This window comes from Takifugu rubripes, chromosome 4 (genome assembly GCF_901000725.2).
Source record: "Takifugu rubripes chromosome 4, fTakRub1.2, whole genome shotgun sequence".
In the NCBI taxonomy this organism is placed as follows: Eukaryota; Metazoa; Chordata; class Actinopteri; order Tetraodontiformes; family Tetraodontidae; genus Takifugu; species Takifugu rubripes.
This window is the reverse complement of record NC_042288.1, coordinates 12663228-12676667: the sequence shown is the minus strand read 5'-3', so window position 1 is coordinate 12676667 and position 13440 is coordinate 12663228. Positions and strand designations below refer to the sequence as shown.

Below are 13440 nucleotides of genomic sequence, written 5' to 3'. Positions count from 1 at the left end.
GGTAAACATCTATGGATTCTCAAGCCTCCCAAACCTCCAGAAATCCACATCACACTGAATGTGAATGTCTTCAAAACTGAAAACGTCTTTTTTAATGTCACATTATTCTTTAAACAAATAGAGGATCGGAGATGCTTCGCTGTAAAAACACAAATTACACAGAGGGGAGACGAGTGAAACGCTCTGCACATTAGTTTGAATTCATATCATCATCTTACATCGAGCCAGTTGTGGCCAAAGATCGTAATCCTTTATGAATGAGAATGTGGTAGATATCTAGGCACACAGCACATTTAGTCTGTGCTCCGTGATCCTGACATCCCTTTTCTTCTCTTCACCAGCTCCACATTTTCTGTAAGTAACTGTCTGCCTTCTGTTTCTCATTGGACCCGCTCCTCTACTAACCAGCTCTTTGACTACACAGACAGAAACCAAATGGAACAAAGGTTTTCTGAGGAGATCTGAGCAGTCACGTTGTACCGTGGGATCTGCCCCATCACTGCTGCTTCTGTTCTGACCGCGAATCAGTGCTCCGAGAATGTGATGATAAAGGTTTACAAGTGTAGATCATTAAACTAATGAGGATTTGTATTTTCTATCTATTTGTCAATCATGTAATCACTACAACAAAACCAAAACACACTACTGTTAAAGTGCGCCAGTATTTCTATAATTACTACAGTTGCTTTCCAGTCAAGTCCCATTTACGTCTCATTACCCTTAAATTCATTTATATGGCAGTTTTTCCTCTTTTAAAATGAATCTAAAAAATACAATTTAGTCTGCTGGCTGCCATTTGCGTTTAAAGTGTTAACTTTAACTTGAACGTGCATGTTTGGGCTGCGTAGCGAAAAGGACATGATACCGAGCCTCTGCTGTAAACCTGACACCAACCGCCATGTCTGGATATGTGTTTACTCCACGTGCATTCTTCTTTCATACGGGGAAGCTTAATTCTAACAGGCCACATTTGTATTTTGGAAATATGTAAGGTATGTGGAAGGCACCTGTTTTCAATTGTGTCAGCACAGGGTTCCAGTGCCTGTGTGCAGACTGAAGTGTGAGAGGGATTCTACCAGTCTGTCAATTTGTTACTACATCACGTGTGACCCTCCGTCATGTCTAATAAGAGGCACCAAGAGCTTCAAGTAATACGAGCAGCACTTTGACCAGTAACAAATGGCTAGAATCAATACTGAGCCAAATCATCAATTACAAGTGTTACCTATTACTTATTACCCTGAATCACTGTGTAATATATAAGAGATAACATTTAGCATTAAGACAACAAGGTAGAGATTAGCATATGTGTCATAAAGATGCAATTTAGCAACATTTTTCATGCTAAAAACCTAAATGAAGCAAGAGAACAAATAACCATTAATCTAATTAAGAGTAAACATTAAATACTGCTCGACATTTTAGAGCAATAATTACTATGACGAAATGCTCTACTAGATGTTAAAACACTGGTTTCATTTTTCCCAGGTGCAAATTTAAGAAAGCTGCAAAGCGAATGCTGGAAATCTGCTGTGTTAATGACAACCTGTGCTCGCTATCTTGACCGACCGATGCTTTAAAAATCTGTATTCACTTACTGTCCCTCAACATCCACACAGCAAAGAAACAGCAGCGATTTAAGGTTGCACTGAGTTAGAAATCTCATGGCGATGACACGAGATGCGAGGAAAGTGTGTAATGAAAAAGCCCATGGTGTATTAATAGTGCCGCGGAGTTCCCAGGAGAGAGATACGCACTCAACGTGTCTCTTCTGTTTGTTTTCATTCTCAAACAACCTACAGCCCAGACACCTCATGACAGATTGCATTATTTAAGCTAACAAGCTCATTTCTGGACAGAAAGAAACAAAGGGGAGGTGGGGGTTAATTCTGAGAGTGAGAGAGGATTCAAAGACAACACTGCACACCTTATTTCATATTGATACTATATGTCATAAGCACATCATTGCCAGGGTAAAGAGAGTTGTGTTGGCTCATAGAGCAGCGCCTGAGTCAGTTTAGATGTTTAATATGTGCCTCTGAGGTGCTTCACAAGATCATTTTGGGTGCTCTTTGGTGCTGATGAACTCTGCTACACGTGTCTGAGCTACTGTCCTCTATATGTCCAAACCTGGCCACTACAATCAAATTTTGCTATTGGCTGAGATGCAAGCCCATGATGTTTTGGAGGCAGCTTTCATCGCGAAGCACCACTTTTTGCCCTCCTATGAAGAGTAGATGAGCACCTGTCAATCTTCACAGCACCGGCGGCTGCCTGCTGCAGCTAACCACTCGTGGTTAGCTCATGAGCTATTGCAGAGTTTCTAGGGGTTTATTAACTTTTTTTTTTTTTTTAAATGGCAGCCTAAAGGCATATAAGCCAAAACCTAGAGTTGCTACACTGTAAGGACAAATTTGAGGCAGCCCTAAAGTCCTTATTTTTATATTTCTGTCTTTGGCATTTGCAAAATCAGGCATAAAATGCTGACTGCAACGCCAGACTTCCATTGTTTTAATTTGTGTGTGATCCAGGTGTGATGACTCCACCTGACATGTTCGCCAGCAGAGATTAGCAAAACTGTGAGCTTCAAAGAGGGAAAATGCAAAGAATCTATGAGTCTTATCTCCTCACACACCTGTGCTGATTAGCTCTGATTGCTCAGTAATTGCACAGAAACACTGCAGGCAAAAAAAAACAAAAAACAAGAAGCAGAGCAGCCCTGAGCTTTACTGACTCTTCAGCTTTAAAGAATTGCAGAAATGTCTGCGACTTTTCCCATGAACCACCAGTTCAGGCTGGAAACACAGAGAAATGAGTAGAGGCCTGCTCCTCACAGCACAGAATCCATCATTCTAAATCATCCTTCTAAATCATAAGACTGGCGAACCAGGGACAAACAAAACATTGGTTTAGGGGGCATTAAGGACATCTGCTACATTCCCAGCTCACGGAGGCTATCTTTGATCCAGGCTGTGTGATGGATGAGGACCAGATCAGGGCAGCAAAGCAAAGCAAACACACAACGTCCCACACTTCATTTTAGAATAATCACTTTAGAATAATCTCTACAAGACTAGAGATTAAACACTATAAAACTATATCAGCACACTTTACGTATGTTCCGGTGATTGAGCAGCCTGATAGTTACAGAATTACCAATTTTACACCAGCGCGACAGGCTTCTATAACTACACAATAATAGAAATTCATATTTTACTTTTATTCACATCATTCAAATTATAGTGTATAATTTTGTCAGCACTTATAACTAAGAAAGAACTTTTTTCTTGTTGCTTTAGCACAGAAAATATTTCTAAATTAATCACTTGCAGGTAATTATTATTATTATTTATTATTATTAAAGCCAACTCGATGGCAATGTTTGGATATATTTAAGTGTCATAATTACTAACTTTATCATTATTGTTCCCAACATGCCATATCACAATTAAAAGAAACATACTTTTTAAAAAGCATCAATTATTAAAAGGCTATTTTTACAGCATTACTTAGTACTATTAATAGCAAACTACTACTTCTACAACGTTTTTGGTTACATAAAATAATAACAGCAACAATAATAAAACTGACGATACCCCTGATTTCCTCCAGTGCCAGTGGAGAGATGAAGCCAAACATCTGCTCCTGGTTAGATGTGCTAAGCGCTGCCATTCAGAGCAGAGGTTCAAATTCTCTGGATGTGGTTAAATTAGCCTCTCTATGCTAAGGCCAGTACCACCAGTGCTGGATGTCTGATGAAAATAACACTAAAAACTGGAAACTGTCACGCTTGAACCGATATGCAAATCTGATAATTGATCCACAAAATGTCTTCAATAGCATTACTGCCCTGGAAAGCAGTTTATTTTGATTTAAAGAGTGTCGGGAGGAAGGCTCAGAGGGCACCCACATACAACAGACCATATTTATTTCATGCAGAATTCCTTCTCCCAAACAGCTGTTTATAGCGCTCAGATTTCAAATTAACTATATTTTACGATGAAAGTGATGAAATCTCATAAAATGGTCTGCATATTTTCTCTGTCTTGTTGCAACCACAGATGATCTGATACCAAATAAAATGTGTAAATAATTCCCCCAGGGTACCAATTATAATTTCATCCATTTAGTCAAAAGAGTAGGGGAAAAAAAAGATTTGGCAAATAAAAATGAAAATATTTGGTCACACATCTAACTGAGCTTCCATTTTGCCTCCTAATGAGGCAACAAACAATGATTCTAGAAATTTACCACTTAAATAATTAAGTCTAAAGGGCTTTCCATGTGTGTCTGAGTTAGTTTAAGGGTTTTATAAAGGTCACTTTTCCCAGTTATGTGGATGAGACAATTTCCAAATCCTCTCTCACCAAAAACACACTCTTCTTTCACTCTACAGCGAGTGTGACAAGTGTAAACACAAAGACACACTGTCATTTATTACATCTGTTTAGCATATCTTCCCCAACACATGTTAATTTTTTCAAGGCAGTTCAACAAAGATGTTCAAATATTTCTTTGTGAGGTTTTTAATCCTGAGAAGAATGGCCAAAACAGCCAAGGGAACAACTCATTCCTTAGGGTTTTAAAGTGGAATATGTGTTTGGTTCTTTCAGTGTACACTATAACTACCGTGGATAATCAAAATAATGAAATGTAAGAGAAATCGGAGCTTACGCAACCCATGACAGTTTATTCCTAAGGTCAGGGTTGATTACTGGTGCCCAGTAATTTCATATTAGACCTTCAAGTTTCCCTCAGGTTCACACTAGTGGAAGTAGCACAACTAATAATAATGAGTTAATCAGCTAACTGTTGTCACTTGCATTTAAATGACTGCACATATTTTTGGGGGTTAGTTGTTTCATCACTGTTTTGTTTGGCTTTTAAAATAACACCATTCACACTACCTACTTGCTGCAGAATCTGCAAAAGTTAGTCTGTTGCAGCATTTGAAGGCTCGTGTCCATGTAAAAGACACAGAAACACAATATTTATTATTTCAAATGACACTTGCAGTCCAGGAGAGTCTACTGACTGTAAGAGGCTCTCTATTTTGCTATTATTTACTTCCATTTATTTTAACAAGCAACAGATGGATGCTTTCAAGGCTCTTTAGACACCATCTTACAAAGAATAATTAGGAAGTCGCTTATTCACATATCCCTCTGGGGCACATACATGTTCCTGTTTCATCTGAGGGCTAAAGGTCAGTCACAGCCAAGAGTAATGCCCCTGGTGCAGCTAAAGTCTCATTCTCAACCCTTGTTCTCACAGGGAGGGACATGTTTTCTCAATTCTGCTCTTTTATTTTTATTTAAAGTAGAAAGCAATTTGACGGTTGTTCAAAAATTATAATCAAAATAATATTAATGCAGTGGAAAATAGAAAAGACAGCATAAATCATATGTGTCTGTTAAGAAATCTGTTCTTTTTGAGTGTCTCAAGTAATTCAAGATGTTTTCTTACGGGATGTTTTTTGTGGTCGGAGGCTTTTCGGGATTCGAATAAGTGTGAAGCTACTAAACTCTGTGCCCTTACACAGCTGCTTCACAACGTTAAAACATCTACAGTACATATATATATACACACAGTATTATATATTAAAGACTGGATGAGAGGAAATATAGATAAATATAATATAAAGATAAATAAACAGCGAATACTAAACAGCATTTCAGTGCAATGACACTGAAATGTGATTATCACCGTTTATTGTGTTTTTGTATTTAGTTGAATAAATTTTATTCGAATAGAAATGTTTTTAAGATTTTTAGCTCTCTGAGTTAATGAATCAATGGTGCAAAACTCAAAGTTTATTGCCCTTTAGTTTTGGCACGCTCGGTTTGATTTATGGTGGTAAAACCCATCTGACGTGGTCAGAGGATGTCTACTACATTTCTACCATTAAAGTGAGCAACATCCAGCTCGTGACAGTTCTCGGTCCAACCTTTAACCCATCTCAGACTCATTAATTTTACTCCATTTAATCTAAGAAACGACCCCATGCAGACCGTACTGAATACATTTAACCTGTTTATTCCAAGTGTTTACTGTGTCTCCCTGTCTCTCCCTCTCAACAAGCCCAGGCAAGGCAGACAACTACCCAACTGAGTTTTCCTCACAACTATTGCATCCTGGGAAATGCTGGGTCCTTCTAGAGTAAGGGTGGGCGAGTACCGATACCAGGTATCCTATCGGACCTTATTTTAAGTATTGGTTCTTGTAAAAGCTATCAGTACCAACCACCAAAGACAAAACCCTTATGCTGAGTAGTGCTCTGAGCCAGAAGATGGAGGTGTCACACCACACCACACCACTGGACCAACATGTTGTTGACAATGCTGCTAGCTAATGTTTCAAGTTTAAAAAAATATACTGTCCGCCAGAGTGACAGGTTGAAAACAAACACCACAGAGTCGTAAATAAACCAACCCACATTTAATCTAATCTAATATGAGATTGTTATTGCTTTGAACAAGCAAAGCCAAAGACACCTCTCATTGGTTTAAATGTGTTGGGTTTTTTTTTTATGTATTTCCGGCTTTTATGTTTTGAGCTCTGTCTCCATGTGATGAACAAGTTTGTTGAATATACATTAAAGTAATTTAAAGTAATTAGATTTATATCCACAGTCTTGAATGCCCTCTAGAGGTCATTGATGGTTAACCATTTCATCTCAGTCAGTTTTGGGGTAAAAATTGGCCAAACACTGATAAAAAATGTTGTTTTGATACTCAACAGTTCACAAGTGTAAACAGTAAATAAACAAGTTATTTAAATAGACACATTTCTCCATCACGCAATCAGTTTATTTAGACTCACTAATTGGTGATCATCCCAAAAGGCCTGATCATTTAAACCATAGTTTATTTAATATTAGTAAGTCAGTGAAAGTCCCTCACTCTCCGTCCCTCTCTTTCTCTACACACACACACACACACACACACACACACACACACACACACACACACATCAAATGTACTAGGTAATGGTATCGGTACTCTGAATCGCTGCATACAAAAAAAAACTGTTTTGCAGTTCTTCTCTTGAAAGGTGTAAGTAACAGGAAGTGAGTAGGTGAACTTATTCACACCTTCTTTGTCTTAACTGAACTATTTTCCACCTCGGTCTTGTTTTCTCCATTTAAAAGGCCTCTGGACTGGGCTGTGATTCTCAAGCTCAGCAGGACACCACGGAGTGATAGATCGCTCCTGACAAAAAATACAACCAGCCATATGCTCTGAGGGAAAAAAGTATTAGAGTAGTCACAAGTGGCCAGAAAATCAGGCCAAATTCTTGTGAAAGCAACATTTTTGAAGTTTAAACTGAAAGTTGACCAATACTGGACTAATAAAGCAGATATACAAGAAATGCTGCTAGAAAAGAGCCTTAAAAACGATAAAATAATACAAACTGTAGTGCTACACTAGATTCTGATTTTAATTTAGATGTGTGCATGTGTAGAGTGTTTATATAATATACATAATGCTAGTACCTTGTTAGGACCCACTCAGAGCACACATGCAGTGAACACATGGACACACACTGACACAAACACCCACATCGAGTGATCTCATAAATAAAGGACGACAGCCTGAGAGTCAAATTATGGAAATAAAATGTGCCTTGCTGGTAATGAAGTAGGCATGTTTCCCCAGAGGATAACAACTTCATCTGGACCTCTGGACTACAGAGCTGAAGTACCGACTCTCTCTCTCTCTCTCTCACACACACACACACACACACACACACACCCACAGGTCCATTCCATTGACGCGAATAGAGGCATGATCTGTAAATCATAATGTATGTTTGATAAAGTTCAGAGGAAAAGGAGGGCGATGGGGGTGGATGTCATGCCAAACAATCACGGGAGAGGAAGGACTGCTTTCAAACATTTCCACTTCATCAGGCTATTAAAATTACATCCATTTTGCAGGTTGTTGGCACTTGTCTCCAGGCATGTTGCAAACACATGGAATTAGATGCGGTGTCCAACTGTGTTTTAAACACATAAGGTATTCTTTTGATTAGGAAAAAAATCTGTGGAGACAGAGTAGAGAAAGTAAAACCTGTTCCTGACTTTACATTCCAATGATGATTGTAAAGTATTGATAAAGTACTCCTTACAGTACTATTGGTCTTCCCCTGACTGGCTGCGTCATCAAATGTCTTTTGTTTGTTGGTATCATTTACGCTGCACTCACACACAATCTGTTCCAAAGCTAAGCTAAGCTGTAAGATTCAACTGCAATAAGAGGTTTACCTCATTTACGACTTTATCTTTCAATAAGTGGGAGCAGTTCCTGCAATTGTAAATAGCAGAGTCTGGCTAACTGTAGTAGTTAGCATTCCTGCATACTGACTGTGTCCTCGGTCCTCATCTGGCAATTCTCAGGAAGTAATAGAAAATAGAAGGGACTGACTGCAAAAGGGGATTTAACCTCCAGTGTGCAGAGACCAAATGAACAGACCATTAACTTGATTAAACTTTATGATTGAGCGTGTTTTGCAGAAGTATTTGACATGTAAATTAAACATATGTACAAGTAATGTAAAGCCTTTCTTAGTGGCATACTGAAAGAGATGATTACATGCTGTACTACATGTTTAATTAGTATACCATTATATGTTAGAATAACATCTTTCAGGCAAAAGAAAATAAAAATGCTTATGGTCAATGTATAAAACAGCTATTTCCAAAAAAAAATTTAGCCACTGGCAAATTCAAAGGAAGATGAAACAGACCAGTGTTGCTGGAGAACATGTTCAAGGTCACTCATGTATTCAATTATACTGCCAAGATTAGAGCATCAATGAAAAAATAAAGACGTTTAAGAGTAATGTTCTTTCACTTTTCTCAGTCAAAGGCTACAACACAGCAAGGTGTGCTCCCATAATAACTGCACAAGTGTGTTTTCAAGGTCTGCAACTGCTTACATGGAATAGAATTATTATTTAATATCAACAAATGACAGCAGCTTATATCAATTCTTTGGCATCAGTGCAGCACTAGTGAGTGACAGTGGAACATAAACTACCATAAATCCATGTTGACAGAGAATTGAAAGGCAGAACACCACACAAAAAACTAGACCTACAGATTGTGTCTGTGGATGCACACGTTTACCTAGATAAACACACAGGAAGACATCTGAAAATGAGATATATTGCATAGAATAAAGGGCATAAACAGCTTACAGAATCCTTTTCATTCTAGCATTGTATATTTGCATTGATAGAATACAATAAACAAATGCTGAGCTGTTTATGTAACCCAAACATAGTAGGTAAATTAAAGAAAGATGCAACAGCTACAAACCTGAAAGGGATCTTATAGTAAGGCTAATGGTTGATGGGATAATTCCTACTGTTCAAAGAAAACATATTTAGATCTTCAAATGAATAAAAGGAAAGTTGTAACTAGAACCTCTGTGACTATACACAGCTGTACCAGTTTATTCTGATGAAAATATTTTCAAGCCATTTACAGATGTTTAGAAAATTCTCCCTCTGCCTGCTCTTTGTGTCTATCCTGCCAGAGCTTTAAATGCTTTAAATAAATATCTTGGCTTGCTTTCCTAAACATACACCTATCCAAGCTATTGAGAGCATCATGTGCAACCATGTCACAGGTACTGGCAGCCAAACGGACCAGTATATAAAGATAAAGGCAGAATAGCAGGTGTAAAATAAGTGAAAGATAATGCACATGCTCTCATCAAGCTTACACTAGTACGGCTGTAAACACTTCCCCCTTCTTGGGTTTCATTTTAATGGACTCCTGCAGTTCTGCCTGAGACATTTCTGTCTGAAACTGCTGCACCTCAGCGTCGGTTCAAAGACAACGTTCTGCTATTAATGCCTGATGTATGCACGGAACTGTCAAGCAAACCCCAGCAACGGTTTGGACACTGTAAACACCTGTGCCACTTAATGCTTCACACTTAAGATCAGACTACGATACAGAGAGAAACCAATAGAAACCATGATGTCAACGTATGCCCTGCGCCTTATCACGAAGCCAACACTTGACTGTTGACATTAAAATCGTGCTCTTTGCCCAGTTTGTTTTAGTCCAGCTGAGCCGGATAAGTTGGGAGACATGAGATGATCCTGACTATGACCTTGCCTGACTTTGAGCTATTTTCCTCAAATGAATTGCTTCACTGGATGTTTACGTGCACGTATACGTGTGTGTGAGCTCAGGGCGGCCCCGTTATTGATGGTCCTAACAAGCCGAGGTCAAAGGTCAGACAGTGATGTGTGGAAAAGGGTGCAGCAGCAAGACTGTCAAAGGTATTTTTTTAAACATCACCTACGTTCTCATGCACACGCGCGCAGTCTCGGCTGATTATTAGCATGTTTAAACACATCACAAACAGGCCTACCTCTAATAGCCTGTTACCTTTTAGTATAAAGACAAGGGGTTTAAGCACAAATTCTGCATTACGCCTGACCTTCAGTGGCACGCAGTGTTTTACAGTGTAATCGTTATTACATTTCAGCCCCTTTATTTTGCATTATTTCCATGCCAAGATGGAATAATGTTACAATAGCAACAAATAATTGTAGCACAAAAAGGCAAAAGAACAGTGAGAGCGTATCGCGTGGAGCTTTGAGCGTTTCTCATGTGCAGACCTGCAACGCGTCTTCTGTGAGAACACTTCAGATTAAATCAACGCTAGCCAAATAAAAGCCTTGTGTTGGCTCAACCACTATGGCACCTGCACATAAAAGCTAAGTGCTGCACTCTGTCTCATACTTCTACACCTATTTATATAAACCTTCACACCAGGAGTTCAAATCTAAAATGGTTTTCACATTGTAATTACAGTTTTCTGCTATGTCCAGCTTAAACTGTAATGACCTTTTCTACTACACACTAACCTAAATCAGGGTGTACATTAAAATTTTAGGCCCGTATAAAAAGTAATTACATTGTGGACGAGGAATGGACGGGGTACTAAAAGTACAAGTTGTGCCATTATCTGTCTCAATCAGATTTTATATTGTGTAAATGCTCTGCAAATGTTACATGAAGAAACACTTTTTAACTTCGTTAGCATCTCATGACAGACTTACAAGCGTGTAAATTGCCCCAAAAGCATTGACAGCACCTCAGCTTTGGCTCATTCTGCACAATGACTATGTTTCAAAAGTGTTGCTGAGTGATGACAGCAGGAGGAATAAAAGTTTCAAGAGGAACACAAAAAGCAACAATCACTTAAAATTAACAATATATTGTTTAACGTAATGAGATATGTTTCCAGGTTTTCAGCCTTAACAACTTGGGTTTGACCTGGTTTTCTTATGTGAATCTTGTTACCAATGTAATAGAATATTCTACAATTAATGAAGTCATTCCATAAAGAAAAGACAATAACCTTAATGTTTGGGGGCTCTCTTTGTATATCATAAAAGACATCATTTTTCAGAACACGTACAAGTATGTATGAACACATATGTTGCCTTTCTTTAAATTATTAGTTTATTTTTTACGTAATTCCCTGCCTACTGAGCTATGTTGTGCATATTCTGTAGACAGAATAACCTTCCTGCTGGGATAATATTAAATACTTGCTGAAACTGAACTTGTGAACTCTCTGCTCACACCTGTAGCTTCTAATTCTTAATATTTGCTTACGCTGATAAATGCACAGAGGCTGTGTTTTCATTGTTGCATTTGAGACTGAAAATACATAGTTAATGAATCTTGTTCATGACCGCCCCATCTTTCAGAAAGCAACACAGAGAGGGCTGCTTTGTTCCTGTCAGGGGGACCTTCCCAAAACTTGGAAAAACACATCGTAAACCTGTTAACTCAAGGCCTCTGTGTAATCAGTGGTTCACTTCAGATATACAATCTTTGTTTTACAAGCCAAATATTTCCAATTGTTGTAGATCTTTATATAGATTAATCACTAATATAAGCACCTTGCCCACCCACAAACCTCTTGCTCAAAGTTTTTTTTTAATTAAATGCCACAAAAGTTTGGAGTTGTGTATATCTTCCATCTGTAAAGGCTGGAAACAAAGTAGCATGTGTTATCCTGAGTTATGCTGGGGAGTTAAAACCATTTTGGTGGTTTAACTATGGTTTATTACATTGTCTTACTCAGTCTCCGAATGCCAAATTATCCTGAGAACTTTCCCATCTTAAAAAGCCACAGACATTTTAGTTGGAATTCTGAGGTGTAAAACAACACAAGGAATGTTAACTCATCCTATTAACAAGCCCCTGTCTTATTAGGCAAATCACTGCCGAGCACAAGTCAGTGGACCATCCAGGTTTAAAACAGACAAATTCCCACATTGTTGTTCTTGCGAAGTTCCTCTTTTTCCATCTAAATCAATCACGGCAACAGATAAGAAGAAGCCCACCCAGAGAAAGGACTCCAGGGTCGTTTTTGTGGTCAGCTCGTGTTAACCAGTGAAAATGTCACTGCCCTTTTTTTTACTAGCCTCAGCTGCTGCACAGCTCGATCCATCCCCGCATTCCTCCGATGGAGGCGGTGTCTGTCATTCTGAAAGCTGATCGTTTTCATTGACATATATTAACCCTGGTTCACGCACATGTGTGTCTGTGCATGCACACATGTGGCCTACTGGTCTCCAGACTGTGCTCTGTGTACTGGGTTTTTGTGTGTGTAATCTCCTACCTGTAAATGTTATGTTGCTGTATATGTTGGACAGCTGCTCTTTCAGCAGGACAAGCTGTGTGGAGGCAGCCTTCTCCCGCTGCAGCTCCAGCATGATATCCGGATGGCTGGCCAGCCTACAGCCCTTCTGTTTGTCCAGTGCGACGTCACTGCGAATTATGTCTGCGAGCATAGATGGATGGATGAAATCATAATGAAGCGTTGAGAAAAATTACAGGATGCAAATTTAATTTGTGCACCGAGTCTTTAAATGCGATTTGCACAATATGAATATCGGTTTAACTGTATTTAACATAGATTACCGTGCATCATCCTACAAGTTTGTGACTTTTAAGCATGTTATAAACCATCACATTTGTTAGAAATCGTTCTATAGGTCGAAGCCTTAGCTCCTGGTTTAATTAATTTAGATAAAGAAAAAAGAAAGACGAACTTTATCGTAAAGACAGCGGGATGAATAACAAACAATTATCCTAAATTCAACAGTAATGTTGGTTAATTGAATTATAGGATTTATTTTATGAGCTGAACTTTAGCTGGCCGCCAACAACCAACGCGCAACTATTTCCCAATAAAATAGGCTATAAGTGAAATAAACATTGTTGGGATTATTAAATTCTTCATCTAAACTGGTCGAAGCGATTGTTTTAGCTGGGTGCCCGTAATAACCACAGCGGAAACCTGCTCAGCAACAATGGATGATGTATAAAATAAACTGCGTCACGTTCGTTCGTATCAAACTCTGTATTAAATTAAAACACTGTTGGAAAGAATGGCG

At 38.6% G+C, this 13440-nt stretch overlaps 1 protein-coding gene across 2 annotated transcripts in view; it reads right to left on the bottom strand.

Moving 5' to 3' along the window:
* Positions 1-13440, bottom strand: part of hpse2 (heparanase 2) — a 32693-nt gene that overhangs the window by 16877 nt on the left and 2376 nt on the right. For both annotated transcript variants that reach the window (XM_029835226.1, XM_003964123.3), the window contains exon 4: positions 12663-12824. In XM_029835226.1, the coding sequence (XP_029691086.1) occupies positions 12663-12824 (162 nt within the window). The remainder of the gene's footprint in view (positions 1-12662; positions 12825-13440) is intronic.